This window comes from Dermacentor andersoni, chromosome 1 (genome assembly GCF_023375885.2).
Source record: "Dermacentor andersoni chromosome 1, qqDerAnde1_hic_scaffold, whole genome shotgun sequence".
NCBI lineage: Eukaryota > Metazoa > Arthropoda > Arachnida > Ixodida > Ixodidae > Dermacentor > Dermacentor andersoni.
Genome location: NC_092814.1, coordinates 147,085,619 through 147,107,955, shown reverse-complemented (window position 1 = coordinate 147,107,955; position 22,337 = coordinate 147,085,619). Strand labels below are relative to the sequence as shown.

Below are 22,337 nucleotides of genomic sequence, written 5' to 3'. Positions count from 1 at the left end.
TTGGCTGACACTTTTTCTTACTACTGTGGTGTTGGTGGTGTCAAAATTAAGTTTATTGCAGTGTTCGCATCTTCTACAGCATGCAGTTGCTGCAGTTTACTTTTTGCATACACCTGCAGTGCAAGAACAGGAGCACTAGTGCTGGTACTATATGTTTCTGCTGCCAGAAGAGACTGCTGCACCCATGCTCATGTGATATAACTCCTCCATGTCCCACCAGCAGCTATTACAACACTTTTAGGATGGATAGGTGGACTAGTTGGACACTTCTTCATACAGTGTCTTTCTTGCACTGTTAATTTTTCTAATACCACTGCACTTTTGTTGCATTCTTTCTTGCCTTCCTCTGTGCTGCCTAGCCAGCCTCCAGCTTTTTGGAAGAAACTCTTTATTCAATTCCTTCTCTCGCAGGCAACCCACATACTCAACATCAGTGCACCATTGGTTTGAAAAAACAAAGATTTGTTGCATTTGTGTAAATATTTCTACAGGTATAAACATTACTACATTACAATGCTATAATAAGGAAGCTTAGTTCTATGGCATAGATGAAGTATTACTGATGATGTTACGTGGAAAGCCAATCAGATTGCTCTTCTGAGTGACATTACTCACCCATTCTACGTAGAATGGGCAAAGGAGGGTGAAAACATGAAAAGCATTGTCACTACAATCTGTAGTGATGCAGACGTTTGAAACAAATAATAATTACACAGTGTGCGCAGTGCACTCCAATCTGACCCCTTGGCGGTCACAAGGACCTATCCTACCAACTCAGTACATTTGTACACAGCTGACAAAATCATTTAAGGGTTCCTTTAAGGCATCAAGGGATGTGTATACCATTACTTTACTTTTCCCATAAGCTGCCTTTTACCGCTCTACAGCATAGATGTCTTGAAGTTCAATCTCAACTGTGCTCAGCCTGCTGTCACACAATTGTTATCATAAACTTAAGGTTTCTTGTAGTGTCAGCAGTAGCCACCACAGCTAGCTGTGGAAGTCATCCTGTTCCAAGCAGCACCTGTGCACAGTCAGAGCCATTGTTCAACAAAGTTTCTTCATTGATACTTTGGGCTCTCAACTGGCTTTCAGGACTGTGTTCCCTGGTCATCAGCTTGGTAATGAACACTTCTACATCTTCTTAAAGTGCTATTCTCGTGATATGGGCTTCCAGTTCCCAAGCAAGGTCCCATGATGCAAGTAGAAACTACTGCCAGACTCTGTAGATGTTCTACACCTTCAGTTTTCTTTCATTGAATCACACGATTGCTTTGAGCTTAGGTAGCCTATAGTACTAGTAGAGTTCTACCTTGGCGTGTTTTGGGAAACCAGTTATCCTGCGCAGTCCTTTCATGAGCAGGCTCTCCAAGGTTGGCTTTCTGGCTTCTAGTTTGCCCAGAATCTGGACTGTCAATTCAGTTGTTCTCTGAAGTTGTACGCCACTGAAGTTGTATGCCACCCAGATAAAAAAATGCACCTTGGCACATCTAGTTTCCTTCCCCTAGGTGAGGGTGAATTGTTTTCTCTGGGCTCAGTTGCAACCCTGTCATCTTTAGGTATTCTGCTAGCTTGTTTATGGGTTTCTGAGAGAACTTTATTTATTTATTTATATTAAAATACTGCAGGCCCTATTTGGGCCCAAGCAGGAGTGGTAACATTAATGGTAATAAACAAGACTAGAAATCGAAAAATACAGAATAAAGAAAAAAATACAGGGACATCAGCATCTGCAATTTTGAATTACCAACAATAAGTATGAAGTAAGAACAATAGTCGTAGTTCGAAACTCGACAACAAAGCAGTGACATCGCATGCACACACAACAGTTCACTACATTCAGCATTTTACCTCATTTTAATACAACACACACACACGAGAATTCATTAATTTCCTTCATTGTGTGCAGCTATTCATCGAAAGGAAAATTATTCACAATATGAACAAACGATTGTGTTGTATAAGCATTAACTACTTGTGGTAACTTATTCCATATTGATATAGCATGAGGTAATGGGGAATATTGATGTATGTTAAGGTAAATAAATGGTTGCCTAAATGTTTTATTGTGTACAATCAAAGTACATGGACAGCTCGGATATGTGATGTTCACGCGGTATTTTAAGTTGACCTTGGTAAAGCTGATAATTACATTTCATTCTGGACACCATTCTATGATGATCGAGTTTTTTCATCTTTGCCCTATCTCGAAGGACAGATACGCTTGAGAAACGCAAATAGGTAGAATAGATAAACCTCAAGGCTAAGTTCTGCACCCTTTCTATATATTAAATTAAATATTGTTGATACGGACTCCAGATTAGGACCACATATTCTAATTTTGACCTGATGAGAGCTTTGTATATAAACTTTACAGTGGGTGACGCATGAAGTAGTATACGTTTTAAAAATGCCAGCTTTTTTAGTGCATTACTATAAATATTATCTATATGGGGTTCCCAACTTAAGTTACTCCTCAGTGTAACACCCAAATACTTCACTTGCAGAGTTTTTTAACATAAGCACTTTTAATGGTGTAAACAAACCCTAAAGGCTCTTTTTTGCACTAACTTAAAATATATGACAGACATAAAGTACAATTTTATGCATAAGGCTGTCGTAGGCTACACAATTGGCAGTTAAAGCAAGTGTTTGTTATAGTTTAAACAAAGAAAAATGTAGTAAGCTGTTCTTCAGTGAATAGGGCCCGTATTCTGAAACGTTCGCCTTCCGCGAAACTGTTGCCTTGGACACGCCTCCGCCAACAGCGTGCGCTGATTGGCAGCTTTAGCAAAACCGGAAAATAAACAGCGTCGTATAGTAGTTCCGGCCTATGTCATTTTAACGTCATGGTTTCGATGGGTGCTCTTGACATATACTGAATTAACAAACATGTCTTTTGGCGTTTGGTTGGTGGTGGAGTGTAGTAGAGATAAGGTAGGTGGTAGTTTATAGTAGCCTTATTGGTGGCGCCTTACACGCATTGTTTCGAGACAATATTTGTTGATTCATTTAAAATAAAACATTTCACACTTCTTTATGCAATTTATTTTACCTAAAGCAGCCGTAACCAACCGTAGTCAGTGTGCAGAACCCGTACTGCGGCCACTACACTCGAAAACAACACACCCGAGCCGCTCTGCACTCGTACGGCGCGCTCTCTCATGCGATGTGAAGCGTTTGACAGCATGCATTGATAGTGCACACTGACGTCACGGGTAAGCAGTCACTTGATTTATTGAACGCGACTATAGCGGCGGCGAAACTATCGCAGAAGGTGAATGTTTGAGAATACGGCCCTAGTTACATGCACCATTAAAGAAGTTACATGCAATGTAAAGTATGGCCTTCACAGCAACTTACAGTCAAGGCATCCAAGAAACATCTAGCTCTCCATGAGCAATGACTGACTGATATGGTTTAATGTCTCAAAGCAACAAAGGGATGTGAAAAACAGTGAAGGACTCCAGATTAATTTTGACCATCTGGTGCTCTTTACGTGCACTGAAAGCTTGGTGAATGAGTGTTTCTGCACTGCACCGCCATTGGAATGCCGTCATAGTGGCAAGAAATAAAAGCCAATGACCTCATTTAGTAGCAGAATGCCATAGCCGCCAAGGCAGCCAAGTACTTTATGAGCAGGCCTAAAGAACCAGCGTGAGAGAAGTCAAGACTAAACAAAGACCGTATATATCCCCCCACCCCCAGAAAAAAAAAAAGAAAAGCTGAATTTCCTTGAGGCCTAGGTGTGCCTCCCAGGAAACCAACAAAGTACACTCCAAGCTTGTGCGTGCACGACCCATGCAGTGCACTTGTCTCCAGGCAGAGACAGAATGCTTGTCATAAACATAGCACCACCCTGCTATGAAAAACTTGAGTACCTGTCAAGAAGCGCAACAGTGTCTTAAATGCACTGGCTCTTCTCACTTAATTGCAATGAAATATAATACAGTAGCCCTTGCTATACTTAGCACAATTATATTTTAATGACATATCAACTGAATGGTAGTCTGTAGCCTAACTTAATGAACTGCAGCATCAACATATGCACACATATGTGCACACACAAATGTTAGAGATAACTTCATGGCCATCAAGGTAGCGCAGTGAAACTCTTGAATTTAAATATTCACCAAGACAGCCATTATTCTTCAGCAACTCCTGGCTCTGCCAAACCAAAAATGCCTTGTGTTCTTGCTTTTTGTTTGATGACCAAAAGGAATAAAACTCGTACAATACCAGGGTCAGGTTAACGTATCATTTCTACTCTCATTTCACTCAATTCTTCACCACCCCTAAAGGTCATCACACCAGCTTTACTAGTGAGAACAGACAGCAAATGTAGCAGGTGCTAATGCGGAGTATTTCAGTGAACACCTTCAAAATCTGTTTAAAATTTTCCGTGGCAGATAGCACAATTCTAGTCCATGAGCTGGCCTACTTGAAAAGGCGGACATCACTTGCACAAAAAATTGAAATGCCTAATCGACTAATTAACAAGAATTCACCCATTGTTTTCACTAAGACATATAGTCGAAATATTGACATAGTTACATCAGCCAACAAAATGTAACTAGTAGCATTATAGACTACCTTGAATATAAATTTCCTTCACTAGTTTGCACGGCTATCAAATAGCCATAGCTACAGCTTATAGAAGAAAATTTGATGCTTAGAATTTTTATGTACTGATATCTGGTGCATATGTACAAATTCAGATGTTAATAATTTGTCTCACTACACCGCCTTTCAGTCCTGAAAGAACTATAGTTCTGTCAGGACTGAAAGGTGGTGTGGTGAGACAAATGATTAAGATTTGATTCTGTAGACATCCACCAGATATCAGTACATAAAAATTTCCAGCATCAAATTTTCTTCCATCAGCTGTTTAAAATAAACTGTGACCACCGTTACTGTGGCAAGCAGAAGTTGACAAAGTCAAAGTTGGCCCATATACCCACAGTTCTCACAGAAGCATCATAAGTGCTAAAAGCGCATGCTCAGGCTTACGTTTTGGGGAATCGACACAGTATGTGGTTTCACATAATAAAATAAATGTGTTGAAGAGACCAACAGGAGGAGAATTCAGAAAAGCAACACTCAGGCTTTCGGATAAGTTTTTTTTTTTTATCAAGGTCAACATGAGACGTAAAAAGTTACTGCTGTGTGCAGTGCAGACACTTGAATGCTAAGGCTGTCATGTTAACTACGGTATTCAGTGTAAAATTAAATTAAATTTACCACCGGAAGTGCCCCGCGACAATATGTTGTCTCAACACATGCATAACGCAAGTCTGTGTAAAATGAAAAAAGAACGGTTGCACGTAGCAATATGGAAGTCGGGCTATAACGGAGCATCGCTCTATGCGTTACCAGGTCAGGATCACTGGCTTCCTTTAATACCTGGTGATAGGGCACACGTGGGCATTCCCATGCTTCGCCATTTGACGTAGGCCCGAACTCGTGTGGGTCAGCACCAAACAAGCTCGCGTTGAAACCGAAACCGCGATATTTCCACACACTGCACGACTGCACGTGGGTCACAGTATCTGCATATGCTTGCACTACCTTTCGTAAACAAAACACGGTGTTTGTCTGCACTGCTCGTAAATGCAAACCACTCAAAAATAACGCACTATCTGTGCACGTTAACACTTGCTTTATTAAAACATGGCCAGTATATTATACAAACAAGAATATGAAGTGCTAGCGTAGAGAATATGCACACCAGCACAATTAATGAAACGTTGTCGAGCTACGAATGTTTAGCGATAGTAAACTATTGGTGGTATCCGAGGTTCTCAGAAATAGCACAACAGCTGAACTCCACACTATTACCGTGACGTGCTACAGTACAACTATAAAAACACACGGCGCTGACTTCGTATTATCCCATCGGTCACAAGAAGGCTGGTGAGGGCAAATGGCTCACAGAAATTTACCTCAGCGGTCACAATACAGCGAGAAGCGTGAGGCTATGAAAGACGCGCCACTAGCCTCTCAGTGAATGGAGCAACACCACACCGGACAAAAGCAAAACAGGGACGTCAACAGCATATGTTTGAAGCCATTGCTACGTGCAGTTGCATTACCCCACGAGAAACAGAAACCGCCAACAATTCTAAATTTGGCACACGAGAATGAAACGGTAAAAATAGTGATGCACAGTAAACAGGCTGTGGACCAACACACACTGAAATGTCATGCAGCTATGGCGATAAAGCGATAATGTAGGCCTAGTCACGTTTTCCTCGACTACTTGTACCAACAGGACGTATATAATGTAGTTTTACAACAATAGCTTAACAAATTCCGCCTAAAGTTTAAGCTACTTTATTACAACCGCAAATTGAAGCCGCCGAGTAGGAGCAGACGTCAATCCGCCGGCCATAGAAGCGAAATTTCTTGTCTTGAGTCGAGGTTATTTTCAGAAACGCCTTTGGTGTGAGGGTATAATACTCTTTCCGCCATGGCCGTATGGTGTGTTTACGCCAATATAGTTGACTGGAATGACCAGAAAACCGATCGTTTGTATGTTTAATTGTATGCTTTAATTTTCAGACCCAGATGACTTCGTTTAAAGATCAATAAAGGCAGAATTTTTGCATCCTGAGCTTACCTGCGCACGCTTCGACGCCATTGCTGTTTCTTGGTTGTGTTGTCGCACATTTACTCCATTGGCTGAAAGTAGGCGAATTGCAGCCTTGCCTTGGTATGGCGGTTATTTCTCGAATTTTCATTGGATGGCTCTTATTTGGATAGCCCAACCACATTTTTCTTGGGCATATTGGATGAAATTTGGAACCTCTGTAGAGACTATACACGACCATGCACCTTAGGTAACAAAATTTATTTTGCTTGTAAATAAAAGACGTGCACTTGTGGGCCACTTTTTTTACTTGCCGATGCATTGAACTTTCTCCTTGTGCATGTTGTACAAATTCAAAACTAGTGCTTATCGTTCCATATTTATTGGGCTCTCCTCCCTAGCCTCTAGACGAGGTGCTCGTAGGCTTACGGAATCAGTGCCGCGGTTTTGAATTTCCCTCAGCGCGTAGAGCATGTGAGATCGTGTGCCGATGATGTACTTCCTAATCGAACCTGTGTTGTTCATTTATGGCTTGTTATAAAATGTGAAATCGCATCGAAAGTGAAAACGCGAGATACCTCCACTAATAGCAGACTACTTTACTGGGATTGTCATCACAGTGGCTGTCATTCTGAACACGACATTTCATCTTTCAGGTGCCAAGTGCAGCATGAAGGTAAAGCTTAAAAGCCTCTAATTACAAGAGCTTGTGCAGAATCTCATCAATGGATTTTGGAGCGTCGTCAGCCGATATCCTCAACTGCGATGTTTCCGCATCTAGTCAAGCTTCACAAATTGCACATTGCCTCGAAAACTTGGAATCTTCAGCAGCTAACGTCTCGGGGGGCACTCCTACAACATGCAGTCAGAATGGCACCCTTCATATTTCATCTATACCGACTTGGCTTTCCAACGGAATGTTGGGCCCAAGCACCTCCGACACCCAGTCAACAGGTGCCCTGCCACCGGTATCGGAGCTGCGACCGGGGCTTCGTGCCGGAGGTGGTTTGCAGCTGTGGGCACTTCTGGCGCAGATGACCAACACTCAGACTAGCCCAGAGGCGCCTCGTGCTGCGACGACCTCGGAGAAGCATATCGATGACATGCAAGTCAGCTTAAGTCAAAATGTTGCAACATACCATGTTGACGGCACTAAAATTCACGACATCAATGAACAATCTCAGCATCATGGTTACCAAACGGAAGCCACGTATTCTTATTGCGACATCCAGAGGTCAAACCTTTCTCCTGCTGAATCGTTGCCATCTCTTGGAATTGATGTTCAGCACATGGCGCCAACAGAGGCAGTGCTTGACGTAGACAATATCACATCCGCTTACCAGCAATACTCATGCATTCCACTCTTAAACATTCCAAATAACAGCGTTTCATCCGAACAGCCGTCTTCACTAAATGGGTTATTGGATGACGCCCTGTATTGCACTGCAAAATCTAATTGTAACATTCCATGCTCACAACAGGTGCACACAGTACAAGAAGAAAGGCCAAGTAACAGCTCTTTGAAAGCAGCCAGTCACACAAACTCTAGTGATATGACAAGTATGCAGCATATGGTACTAAACAAGCCATCTTTCTCCGACACACAGAGGCAGCTTACGGCTGAGGGAGCCTCAAGCCTTTTATGTGACTCATTGAATAAAACTGGAAATTTAGTTCCTCCTCCAGCCTCCATATCTTCAAAGTTACCTCAGCCTGTTGCTTCTCAGGACCTGGACAACAGTAGAAGACAAGACCTTATTCAAACCTCCATTCCAAAAAGTGCGCAAAATGAGCAAGCTGCACAAAAAACTGCTAAGAAGAATTTTTCTGCTGCAAACCTTGTTGAACAGGTTGTCTGCTATCGTTGCAAGGTTTGCCTTTTCCTCCATGAATCAAAAATTGAAGCCATTAAACATGCAGAGTCCCATCGTCAAGGCAACAAGAAATGTGCCCCTGCTATGCAGAGAAGGTCTGTACAACAAAGCTTTCAACAACCAATAAATCGTGCAGAGAAGCGATTTCTTTGTGGCAAGTGCCGGCGTGGCTTTTTCACACTTGATGATTGTTGTCGTCATTTAAGTCAAGCCCACCAGGCAAAGTCCAAAAAGATACGCTTGGAGTGGATATACACCAACCAGCCTGACCAGATGCGAGCTTCCACACCAGCTGAAGAGGTGACATTACTTGAGCCTGCACCCTCCCAAGATACTGCCCCAAAGCAGCCTGCACCTGCACTACCAGAGTTCAGAGCTGGGCCTCCATGTCAGGTTGCCGTTGGTTCACTGAAGCAGGCTGTCAAGCCCATTTGTACAACACCAAAGAAGAAAGAAGAGTGCCGTAAGACGTTGCCATATGAGACGAGTGACTCGGCAATATCCTCCTCGCAGATGGCTTGGAGGCAAAAGATCAACAGGGAACAGGGAAGCTTTATGTAAGTTTGCACTTCCTGCTTTTGTAAACATGGTATTGTGAATGCACTCGGAACATTGTATTTAATGTTGCACTGTTTTCAGTTGGCTTTTCTTTTATTCTTTAAAAGGATACTGAAGAGAAATACACAGCTAAGCTGGATAGGTAGGTATATTACACCTCTTGGACTCAAAATAGGCAGCTTTACCATGAGTAGAGGCTTAATGAGACAAAAAAAAATATGATTGGCTACACCACAATGAACTTCATTTCACCAACTTCCTAAGGCATCTGTGATTCTTGCAGCGTATGATCAGAATTGTTGATAAATAATGGTTGTACTACTTTCAAAAGTATGCAATGGATGGTATTTCGTGCCAGCTTGGCTGCACTCTTTGGTCACAATCCGCGACCTAGCATCTTTTGCGTGCAAGAGGAGGTCTTCATGTGCCCATGATCCCACCGAAAGGCACACCCACCGCCAAACAGGGAACGTGTGTGCATCCTCTGTCGAGGCAAAGAATATCCTCCTCCCAGTCCCGCTGAGGTCAAAAGTATGCAAAGACTCAACCTGGCAACTATTCGCTATCTTTGCTGAACCAAGCCCCAATATGTCAACAAAATCGCCATATCTGAGACATGATACTGATGCCATCGGTGCCACTGGGCATGAAATACAAAATTTTAAAAGTTAGACCTGCATTTTTCAGCTGCTGTCATTAAGAGTATGACCATGCCTTTGTTGATCATTCAGGGAGCTGCATCTAAATTTGCATTACATTGCATGTGGTTATGGGCCCAACTTTGATAATGTTACTGTTATAAGTATAGGTACAGTAAAACTCCAACAAACTTAGAACATCTCGAAAAAGCGTTCAGTCAAATGAAAGTTTCTTCAGGCGAAACGTACATACGTGAGCTTGCTTTCACAAAGAAAAGGAGTCATTGCAGTCCGCTTATTCGCTGAAACACAGAAGACATCCACCCAGCGATCTTTCAGTTATCCTGGCTTGTGTGAACTGAACGCATACTATGCTAACTAATTTCTGAAACTCATTATCCCATCTAATCATCTGCCGCACTCGACTGCATTTTTCCTTTCATTGTTAAGAAAGTACTGATAACATTAGAGAGGTTTAGCTTGTCTGGCGTTCTGGTAAACGCAGGCGGACTGGGCGTCTTAGCGGATGGGCGGGAGGCGCAAATGTGAGCGGCTTGGCAGGTGCTGTCACCTCTTGGGGCACAGCTGAACCACACAAACACAGAGCTAACATTGTATCGACCAGCTTTATTCTACTTTACTGCTGATGCAAGTTTTCGGCAGTGGCGAATCATGACACAGTTACGCCTCTGCGAAAACTTAGACTAGCAATGAAAAATGATACACTTAATTACTGCAGTATTAGATCATTATTTGTCTGGTTGAGCTCTGCCCCACCAGGTGGCTGCACCACTCTGGCCACTCACGTTTACGTCTACCCCCCCCCTCGGTAAAATGCCCAGTCTGCCTGTGTTAACCAAAGTACTGGACAAGCTAAAACTCCCTATTTAAAGCCATACTGGGCACAGAGAATGTTAAATTGCTAAGTTGATTGCTTTAGAATGTAATGTAATACCCCTTCACTGATAAACAATTAGCTAGACTTGAGTAGGCGCTTTCAAAATCCATAGCCTCATAGTGAGCTGGTGGGAGAACCTCAAAGTGTTATTGCCACCTGTCTGAACTTTTTCTGACTCACAAAATTTCTTCTCGCAGTAAGAGTGGCTGTTTACTATTACAAGAATGTAATTTATTAATACAGGTTGACTTAATATTCCTTTTCAGTGCCCCATTAACTTGCATTCAAAGACACAGACATATATTACATTGTTCGAAAGTACGCACCTTTACTGTCTTGCAGAAATAATATAATTGGCTCCAGGGGTGGTATTCTGTAAGAGTCTACCAAGTCGACTGGCCATTTTGATCGCCGCAAATTGGCTGGAGTTGTACGAGGAAGAAGGAGATAGGCAAGGAGGGCTTGTTTCCTTCTTGCTCGTACAGCTTCTGTCAATCAGCAGCAGCCGAAATGGACAGTCAACTAGCTGGACTCTTACAGCATACGCCCCCAGTTCTGCATTTTATACTCATATCGGACATTGCTGACGGTGGATGTGTCAAATTCCTCGTACATAACTAGAATAACTAGAGTATGGTTTTCTGCTTGCTGATGATTAAGTGTTCAAAGGCCACATCCTCTATGGTGGTGCTGTTGTTACAGCACTCTATAAAAGTTGGTATGTAACCATCTTAGTTCAATGCCCACATTATAGCCACCACAGAGCTGCAACAAATAATATATTTATGGTGTTGGGCTGCTAAGCACGAGGTCGCGGGATCGAATCCCGGCCACGGCGGTCGCATTTCGATGGGGGCGAAATGCGAAAACACTCATGTACTTAGATTTAGGTGCACGTTAAAGAACCCCAGGTGGTCCAAATTTCCGGAGTCCCCCACTACGGCGTGCCTCATAATCAGAAAGTGGTTTTGGCACGTAAAACCCCATAATTTAATTTTTTTTTAAATAATATATTTAACTATTGCTTTAGGGTCCATGCACTTGAAGGGGCCTTGAAACACTTCTTGAACATAGAAAACACTGCTGATCTGTTCTAAAGACTGCCATGGACATGTGAGCCAAATATTGCTGCACTGCATGCAGCAGGGAATTCACAATATCGTGCCAAAACCAGCAAAAGATCACTTGCTCTCGCTTCTGCAATGTTTTCATGCAGCGTCTTCGAAAGCAGCTGGCCCACCAATGCTATTGACTGATTTCGTGATCGTGAGAGCATTCCCAGTAATACATAGTTGCTAATTTTTTGGTAGAGAAATTAAAAATAAATGGATGCAATCTCAAAAAGATAGAAAAATAATTTCATCTTTGTGCTGCACATAGCTGGGTCAGCTGCCTGTGGCTTCTGAGATGGCAGCAGTGTGCTGCGTAGCGTAGTCTACCACGGCCACCAAAGGGTGCCGCAACGAGCCCTTTCGCTGCTGCGACACTCAACTTTTGGCCGGGGCTTTACTCTCTTGGCCTCTCCACTGTGTAGGTATCTTCATTGTGCTAGCAGAGATGAATAGAGAAAGTTGGGTATGACTCCACTTATAGGTGAAGGATTCGAAAAAGTTTTGTGGCATGAGATTTTTGAGACGATGACCTTTAATGGTGAGGCCATTCTATCATTAGTTAGTAAAGTGCTTCAGGGACCCTTTAAAGCAAGCATTTGGAGCTAAGAAGTGCATGATTTAACTGGCAGGTTAGGCCGAACATTGTTGCAGAAAAAGTTTGTACAACAGAAATTCGCATTTACTGAAGTTCATGGTACTGAAATTTTCGTTGTTGGCAGCAGTGGTCATTCTGAGGGCGTTGCTGTAAAAATATCGCATAAAAACTTGAGTTCAGTTTATGTTTGAGCAAATAATATTTTGCTGTACAATATCTCATCATCAATGCAGCCCACATAGTTAAGTAGCAGCACCAGATATTATTCCATTACATTAAGTAAATAAGTAGTGTCCATCATTGATAAGTTTCATCTTATGTAGGTGTGCACTAATGCCTTATTGAAAGCCGTATATATCATAGCCTTGTTACTGCTACCTTTACGCTCACTGGTCTTTTTTTTTTTTTCATTACGTTTCGATAGTCTTCATAACCAAAATGAATAAACATGTGGCATTTGATCAATAAATTGAAATTTCATTTCATTGCTTGCCCTTATGCTTGTCTTCCTTTTTACCTAGGGCTTCAATCAATTTTACTGCTGTTTGAGACAATCAATAATCTTTTCTCCTTTTTAATGTGAAATAATTTAGTCAATTTTATACGTTTTCCTTGCCCCCTCTTCTTTTCTTGCAGCTGTGAGCGTAAGGGCTGCAATGTTCGCTTCCGTGAGCTGGAAAATCTGGAATATCATATTAAATGTCACCGAGCTGACACACCAGACTTCGCCTGTCCTGAGTGCTCAGTGGTCTGTCTTCGATGGCGCACCATGACTGGGCATCTTTGGAGGCACCACTTGTGTGACATGGAGCTTCATCAGTGTGACCAGTGCGACTTCCGGTATTTCAGTGCCTTCTTTATTCAATATTATTGCAAATTCAATTATGTGCTTATTGTTAAACATGACTCGATAAAAAGTTAAAATGAGATGCAAAGTACAAAAGGGATACAAAAAGACCTATTTGCTTGCAGAAGGTGACAAAGTATTGGCATCAATAAATTATTTATCCTCCCTGCCTTTCATAGTTGTTTCAGAAAACCACGAAATGTGACTAGCAATTGAGCACAGAACGTGACATGTGCCTTTTCACTTGGATGTGCACAAAAATATTGCTACGCTTCTTGCGTGCAACTTGCAACGCACGCAACTCAGTGCACGTGCAACTCTGGGTATTTCTTACACTCCACATAAGCAGCTTAAGAAGAATGATTAACTAAGCTTCCTGCCCTGAAATTTTATTTAAAAAAGTGGTACACTATTGTTGAAGATGCTGAACCTGGCTGTTTGCATTGTTCTCTTTTCAATGTACACATTTCTTTTTGCCTTGAATGCAAGACCTGCAATATTCTAAATATACCTTGCAAGGCCAGCTAGTTCATCATGACAGCACTGCTTTCAAACACACCATAAATGAATCACTTTTACTGTCTGCAGACCCTGGAAACCCCATTAAAGCTACAAAGCACTGATTATTTTTGATGGCTGGAAAAAATTTGTGATAGCTCTGTTCTTGTGCATCACTTAGCAAATAATGTAGGCAGCACGCGCATGCAGTGTCATGCCCGAGCTGTGGCTGACACCACCACCATAGCAGCCACCAACATAATGAACTTTCTGTCACCTTACTGGGTTCACCAGGTCTGATAAAGAACTGGATTGATTAGCTTGTACCATGTCAAGGGACAGTACAGTAGTGACATGCAAGCTAGAGTTGTGCACGGGCTGTATTTCAGGGCCCGCTGGGCCCTGCCCGACATTGTGAGACTTTGTTGAAAGGACTAAATAATTTGTCAGATTAAATTAAATCCTATTTACTATGTTGAATTAAGAACTAATTAAACATACAAAGACTACTATATTCGGAAAACACACACAACCACATCGTAACTAACTAGCAAGAACAACAAGTTGTCCAGTGACTCGGGCTTTAAACAGGTATTTTCTAATTCTTCAAACAAATTCTGCATGTTGTGCTCAAGGACATTTCTGCCATAATATCTATATTCTGGGTTTGAGTTGGGCTCTGTACGTGGCCAGGCCCGCCCTGCCTAACAAAATGACACAGTGGCCTGAGCCCAGCCTGAGCCCAAATCGAGATGACGTCGGGCTGCCTGAGCACATCCTGTGGGCCAGGTCTGGTACGGGCTTTCGGGTCACCTGGAGCCCGTGCACACCTCGTGCAAGCCACCAGCTACATGCCAACGTTTTGCTTTAGCTTGCCCACTATCAAAAGTAAAGAAAAAAAATGAAAAATAAAAAGAAGGAAAGGTGATGACGTACAAATGTTTAAACAATATATTTTGAAAATTGTGCTTAAGTAAATAAACAAAATGCAAAAAGTTCTCAAGGATGACTGCTGATATTATGATGTTTATTCCCACTTAGATTGCATTATGTAGTATATTTCTTGACCTTAGCTCAAGCTAGGTGGCCATGCCCTATTATACTGCAAACATCCTTTGCAGAGTAAACCTGTTGAATGTGACATTTGTCCTCACATCTATATTTTATTTGTTCAATTTTCAAATGAGCTCCACTGTGTTCTAGCAATGAGTTGAAAGTAGTATCTTCTTAGTGCAGAAAAGTATATACTTGCTGTTCCAATTAAAATATAACAGAGGAATTATGCAAATGGTGTCCTATGTATGGTGATGGGCATTGTTCATGCTAGTCATTTGTACCTTTATTAAATTATACAGGAATAATTATTTAATTCCTGTTTAATTGGCTAACTTTTAACTAACCTAATCGATATGGGGTCAATGAGAAAGTTGTGGAAGGTGTCAATAAATGACTGATAACAGCACTTAAAGAAACCTGGATCTTGTGCAGACATCTTTTCCAACAAAAACAGAAATCCTGGAAAATTTTTAAATATACCACATGACATGTCTGCACGCCAGCAGTAGCAGCCAGTGTTGCAGAATAGGTGTCCCCATTCCATTCCAATTCCATTCCTTTCAATTCCTCAGAATGAAAACACTTCACCCATTCCCACTCCAAGGATGGCCGGGCAGTTCAATTCCATTCCTGTAATTCCTCAACGTAGGAAATGCATCTTGGTAGTTTTGTCGAATTACCGTTAAAGGCACCATAAAGCTGATGTCATCAGACGTATTATGAACCGCAAAGATACGCAAAACACATTACCAAAATCGAGGGATAGTAGCTTGGTGACATATATCATACAGTACAACCACCCTACTAATTCCCATCGGGGCAGTTCTCCCGCTACCTATAGTATTTGCATGGTCAGCATGTTTTAATATTGTTTAAGCTTAAATGTGTTAATGCTAAAATGACGACATCGCATATTTTTGCTTAGGTGTCCTTGTCATCTTTAAATGCTGCAATAAAGGTCGCAAGCAGTGCAAGGTGCAAAAAGAAGCTTTATTTTGGTTTTATTCATCGAAATTTTGCAACAAAATGTCATGAGCTAAATGGGTGCTTCGCCGTTTAGTTTTCAAAACCCGAAGTGTAAAGGGTGGCTGCTTCAACAGTTAGCTCTAAAAATAAAAAAAAAGTGAGAACAATTGCCTTCTACCTAACTATGTGTAGCGCTTCACAAACATGAGCTGCTCGAAAGAGGGGTTTGACAGCCGATTTTGCTTTGCTGTCATTATTAGGGATGCCGTAGAAATCACGTTCCACATCAGCTGACGTCGCATTCACAGTGAAAACTACCCTTGTGAGGTGGGAAAGCTAGGGAAAGTGGCTAGCATTCGCTTTCCAATAAGTCAGGGGCTTAACCGTGTCTCTGCAAGTTCCCTCTGTAAGGTAAAGAGAAATTTCCCCTGCAATGGATCCAGGCATATTGTCTTTGTGGGCATTTTCATTTTGTCTGATGTTTTTAAACATTAGTCTGCTTGGCCCTGCTTCAGAGTCTGCATTCGTGATGGTGCTGGCGCTGTCCTGCCCCCCAAAAAAGGCCTCCTCCCGAGCACAGCAGAACGCATCTGCTCGGTTGTTGCAGCTGAACACCAAGAAGAGTCAAACCATGGGTCTAGGAGGGCACCCATCAAAAAAACAGAGTCAGTCCATGTGCTTGCTAACTACTTCTCCAGGCTAAGCTGTAGGCCTCCAGCTGCCTCTTTGCAAAGAAGGGTGCCTTTGCTTAAAGGGCCCCTCACCAGGCCCCATAGCAAATTTTGGTCATATGCTGCAAGTTGTTACATGTCCTCTAGGGAGTGTTCTAAATCGGCTCATTAATAGCCGAGTCTTATATACCAGCCAGCTGTATTTATGGGCAGAGCGATTTGTACTAGAAGGAGCGACATGCGCAGGATTTCATCTTACTGGGCGGGGCGGGGGGGGGGGGGGGGGGTGTAATCCAAAATAAAAAAAGAGAGGGAGATCACGAAAGGAGAAAAATAGCAAGGAGCACAAAATACAATAAGACAAAAATGGCTTGAACAAGGAATCAACCAAATGCAAATCTTTTAAAATGTAACTTCGGCACACTGTGGGTGTTCTTTACATGATGTGCCAGTTTTGTTTTTGTTTGTCTTTAGTGGTATTTCAGAACAGTTGATTGACGTGGTGAGAGCAGACCTCGAAATCGCGTAAGCTTGGTGTCTGGCCTGCGGCAGAAAAAGGATCCACAGCCACTATTTGATGGGAAGCAGAGTTCGTGACCTTGGCCACGGCAGCAAATGTACCACGAATCCCCAAGATGAAAAAGCGAAGCACGGTCGAAAATTTGGCTAAGCTTGAGCTGGGGTAGTTGCACAATAAAGTTTTAAAGCACCAAAACTGTAATAAGCACGGCTGTCTGCCCTTACTTTTCAAACTGCAATTATTATATTCATACATTCTTTGTGCATGCATTCATGGCACATTACTTAACGAAGCTTCTCCCGAACAATTGTTCATGAATATAGTAAGAAATAAATAATGTATCAATGCACGTAACATGAAACCAATATGTTATTTAATAGCCCATACCTGCCAAATGACATCTTTTACGGCAAGCTACAGGCTATGGGCAGTGCAGCCAAATCGAAAGTGCTCCAACTGATGGAACTCGCATAAAAGCTTCTTGGTTTAGTGTTCCGGGCAGTCGTCGAAATTGTCAGCATCATCGTCCTCTAACTCTTTATCATTGATGAAACATTATCTGTCACCTCGCAAAGGACCTGGAAAAGGAAATAAAAAGGTTAACGGAGGGGACATTGTACGAAAATACATATTTCACCTTGTCAGCGATGTTCCACTGCAGCAATGCTGCGTCATACTCAGAGCAGATCCGAGCAGCTGTGTGAGTCGCCGCCAGGCGAGGGAACCTGAGGAGGAACATGTGAGCCGTGAAGTTGCTGTCCACGAATGTTTCTTCGACAGTCAGGAAGCCCTCCGTAGGCCGTAACATCCACACTTCTAGTGTGATACAGACATGCTCCACTCCCGCCAAAGAACAATATTTTGGTCTGCAGTGCTGATACTTTCCTGGGCAGGAACTTCTCTCTGAGGTCATTCCGCGATGGCAACTTGTAGCCCGGGACGGCGACCAGAATCTGAAAGAATACAAAGCAGTTACTTTGATGAAAGGCAGCTTATAATATTGTCAAACTTACCGTTACAAATTGTGTGAATGCCTCCCTCTCGACAACACGAAAGGGGTCCATGTCAGTGTAAATCATGTTGATTATGGCGTCATCAAGAGCAGCCTTTTGATGAACAGGCACAGAGCTGTACCCAGCGGTGAAGGCCGAAGTTATCTTCGGCTGGCTTACCAACTCCTTCTCTTGTTGCATGTACTCACTTTTATGTTTTCTTTTTAGGTGCCAAATCAAATTAGATGAAACTTCAATTACAGCATGTATAGTTTCAGAGCAAAGCTTGCAGCGTGCAGCTTGTTTGTTTTCTTCTCAGGTAATTTTTTTAAATGTTTTCCAATGTGCCATGTTGGCAGATGGGAACAGGAGCCAGTGTGGCAGTGCGTTATGGAAGTGCTTTTTATTTGCAATAGAAGGCTGGAAAGGAAGGTGGGGGTATTGGCACAGAAAGCCGAGGGGGATGCTTTGAAGCATTGTCTGGGATTTACAGTATGAGCAAGCTACGGAATGAACCATTGGGGGTCTCTAGCCACCAGCAGGCACCAGCGCAGCGGCAGCGCCACCCGAACCTCCCCCCCTTCACCCACCCACCCTAGAACAGAGCTCCCTAGAACAGACTGAACGTGCATTTTCCGTCGGCATAAATCGTCGTGTCGTGGCTCGGGGAGGCGCTGCCATGGCAGCAGTTATGTGGGCTCTCCTGCTTCTGCTGGCTTCTCGAACCAATGCTTTCAAAAGTTTATTCTCTCTCTCTCTCTCTCTGTATGAAGAGAGAGGGTGCGCAGTTCATCATGTACGACTATGTGCTGCGCTTACCTGCAGACCTTTGTTGACAGAGTTTCAGGCAAAGGCATCCATGTTTCTAGACAAGGGGGACAGTATTGCAAAAGGGTTGGGGTAGGAGCACAAGGTGAGACGGTGCACAAGCTGGTATGCAAAAGCTTGGAGTGAACACAAGCATTGCACCAGCATCAGTACGCATCACAACTTAGAGAAGTGCTTTTTCGAGCATGGGTTCGAGTCACCGATGGGGACAGAAGCATAAACAAAAGTGAAGGGTGGGGAGACAGCAGGCGGCCAGGGCGAAGGCACCACCAAGGTTAAAAAAAAAAAAAGAAAAAAAAAACCATGCATAAGGAGGGGGGGGGGGGGGATGCTGCTGCCGTAGTTCCACACAACGGATACCAACGGCATAGAGCCGTGGTTACGCGAAAAATCGAGGCAAACTTCAGAGCAACTCAGTCTATAAGGACAGAATTGTAGTAGGCACATTGCTTATAAATGTACCTTGCTTGTAATCAGCCAAGCCATATTAAAGATACTGCTTTATTGCTAGATTCAAGGCCCTGACTTACCTATGTTTGAATGTGGGCTGGTTGGTTCTTCGGCATACTTTGACAAAAAAGAGCTCTATTTTTGAAAAAAGACGTAATTCAGTTGCCATTCCATTCCGGGGTTGCGAAAATGTGCAATGACTTCAGAGTCATTCCACTTTTGGAGCCGGAACACTGGTAGCAGCAGTCAAGGTGTAAAACTCATCATCATGTATACTGTTCGTATTGAACACATACAAAGCTAGGGCTTTACATTTGATGCGAACTAAAGATGCGCACCGGAGGCTACTGACAGGGGCATTGGGGAAAGGGCATGGCCATTCATTCGCAGTGTGATAGCCTAGGCTTTATTTGATGTGGTTTATGTTGTAGACCGCTGCAGTCTCTGGCACGTGAGTGCATTGTCATATGGTATTTTTAAAATTTTGCAGACTCTTTTTTTGACAGAACAGGACCACACAAAACATAGGTTGCTTAAAATTGTTATCGGTCACTTTTCAACAATGTCCACTACTTTTGAATTTACATCTTTTTAATTAAGTAAGCTAATAAAAGGTTAATGAATAAAACTTACTTATTTCCACAAAATGGAAAGTGTACTCATGACTAACACCAACAACTTTCATGAACATGCAGTTAGTGCCGTTTGCATAAAGCAATCATTATTTTTCTTAATTTTTTGTGACATTTAGTTGGGACAGCTGGTAGAAATGAGTGCAGCACAGGACACAGGAATTGAAATAACATTTTTAGAAGCCACTGAAGCCCCCCCCCCCCCCCCCCCACTCTTGCTCATTTTGCCCCCCTGGATCTTTTGCAACATAACTGTTTTATCCATTACCTACATTGGATCTACCTTTGGTCTATTATTTAGCCAGTTGCACTTGAAAGCATTGCTTTCTATTCAAAGTCCAAGATGTTATTAATTATTTCGTCTATACAATGTGTGAACTGCAAAAGGATGTGATACTGTGGTATTGCATGAATAGTGGAAAACAGGGCAAGAAACAGGGACTGAGATACATACAACACAAGTGCTTTCTATCAACTCTTGTTGATGGACAGGACTCACTTTGTGTGTATCTCAGTCCTTTTTCTCCTCACTGTTTTTCCCTGTAAGTCACTTTGTGACTTGAAAAACTGTTGCCTCTGGTGCAGCACGTACAGTCTGAGCAAGCTGGAAAACCTACACAAGCGCACTCATGGGGAGGAGCGGCCTTTCCTTTGCGATGTCTGCGGCAAAGGCTTTAAAACTGGAAAGCAGCTTCGAAACCACAAGGTAATAGCTTGCTGAACATGTACAGAGTGAGTGCATGATGTGCAGAACTTTTTCTAGGAATGTTAGCGTGCCTATGCAATTTTATATGAGTGTAAATGTATTAAGCTTGGTATCCATACATACACATACTAAATGATAGACCTCAATCACATGAGAGCATATTGATGCCCTTTCCAGGAAGAGCCTCTCTCCCTGGTAGCAGAAGCATTGTCACTGGTGTCTATGCCACATGTGCTGCCAGCAACAATGCCGACAACTAAGGGCATCCTTGTGAAAAGTAGAATGCGCAAAGCCGCCACCCATGCTGTACTGCGCAGCAAGAAAAGAAGAGAGTGAGAGAAAAGAAAGGAAGATGGGGTAGTGATGTAAACGTCATGTGGGCCCTCAGCTCCAAATGGGGAAAAAAAAGGGAGGAGGGCAATGTTGCTTGCAGGTACAGGTCAAGAAAGTAAGAGAGAGCCCCTACTGCACAAAGGGTATTTTGTCTCCTTGCACCATCATCTTTCAATATTTTGTTTGCTTTTGTTTAACTATTACTAAATATGGAGCCTTTCACTACAGCATTTCTCATAACCCACTTTACAGTTTTGCAACCTTAAACATCATGATTTGAAAAGTTCTTGCTGTGTAGAACACTCTGGATAGGGCTTTACAACTTTCAGTGTAATCAAAATTTCCGACGGGGTTTGGTGAAGAGGCTGTTTGAAGGGGAGTCTGCTGTGTACTTATAAAACTCCAAAAGCAGGCAAGTTGTGTATGTGGACAGCATCACCTTTTTCTTCCACATATTACAGTAATTTTGCTTCATTCAACAGATGTGCTCACATGTCCGATATTACACTGCAGATGATGTCAAGTTTAAAGGGACCAACAACCGACCAAAATGTGTCATAAGGTTAGGGGGGGAATTAAAATTTTGCTTTATGTTGATAGAATCTAACACAGTGCTTGCAGTTTAAAAATGCATTACAACTTCAAATCTATAAACAAAGCTGCATAAAACTGCATGCTACAACAACCTTTATACTAACTTTAGAGCTGCTCCACAAGATCACTGATTGGTGTACACAAAGTTAGGTGACATTAACTGCAACATGCTTTACTGTGACAGCATTTAAAAGCATGAAAAGTTATGCTATGTTTGTCCCTCCTTCCTGTTATGCAGCCGCCCATCATCATGATCATCGTCATCATCCTCAGCTTCACCCTTGTCAAAGGGCAGAGAAAAGCAAAGATTTCTCACCACTGGCATTTCAACTCATGCCCTGTGGCTAATATAATGTACATTTGGGAGCTGGATGCACTAACCACAGCATTGTTGCAGAGCTTTGGCACTTGGTAATTTGTATGGGGTCCCCACACACACTCTTGACAGTGGTGGCATAAACGGAATCTCTGCATGTGTTTGGAAGGCCACTGCAGGAAGTACTGTAGCAAACAGGAATGACATGAACGTCACAAAGAAGTTTTCGCCCCACACTGACTCTGAGAGTGGTGCTGTCTGTGTGTCTATTTTTTAAAACCCACAGCTGCTAATACTGTAGTGCGCTAGTAGTGCATAAGTTATTTTGTACATGTAGGAGCTTGCTAATTCCCTGTTTTGTCTATGGTTTGATCTTCTGGCGAGATACAAAACTCATTATGCTGGCGAGATACAAAACTCACACATCCATGTTCGTACTGCCAAACAAGCGCTACTAGCAGTACTTGTTTTGGCTTTTTGAAATGACCAGAACATAAAATGCAGCTTGACAGAAAATAGAAAAATACATGTATATATTTCTGTAGCAATATTTCAACTGTTTTGAAAGCATGATTTGCATGAAGATCACCTTGATAAGCAAAAGGTAAATTTCTTATGCTGGGACTGCCCCTATTGTCAGTTTCACTCACATGCCAGCATATAA

The 22,337-nt window shown here is 42.5% G+C and overlaps 2 protein-coding genes across 5 annotated transcripts in view; one reads left to right on the top strand and one right to left on the bottom strand.

Annotated features, from left to right (window-relative positions):
* The window catches only part of LOC126544833 (uncharacterized), a 133,099-nt gene extending 126,420 nt beyond the window's left edge, over positions 1 to 6,679 (bottom strand). For all 3 annotated transcript variants that reach the window (XM_050192327.3, XM_055062143.2, XM_055062142.2), the window contains exon 1: positions 6,620 to 6,679. The gene's annotated coding sequence lies outside the window, so the exon portion shown is untranslated. The remainder of the gene's footprint in view (positions 1 to 6,619) is intronic.
* Positions 6,680 to 6,757: 78 nt separating this feature from the next.
* Positions 6,758 to 22,337, top strand: part of LOC126544838 (uncharacterized) — a 34,109-nt gene continuing 18,529 nt past the window's right edge. For both annotated transcript variants that reach the window (XR_008608780.1, XM_050192338.2), the window contains exons 1-4: positions 6,758 to 6,839; positions 7,246 to 9,020; positions 12,901 to 13,104; positions 20,310 to 20,430. Coding sequence is in view for 1 of the 2 variants with exons in the window: in XM_050192338.2 (XP_050048295.1) it covers positions 7,315 to 9,020; positions 12,901 to 13,104; positions 20,310 to 20,430 (2,031 nt within the window). In the remaining variant the exon portion in view is untranslated. The remainder of the gene's footprint in view (positions 6,840 to 7,245; positions 9,021 to 12,900; positions 13,105 to 20,309; positions 20,431 to 22,337) is intronic.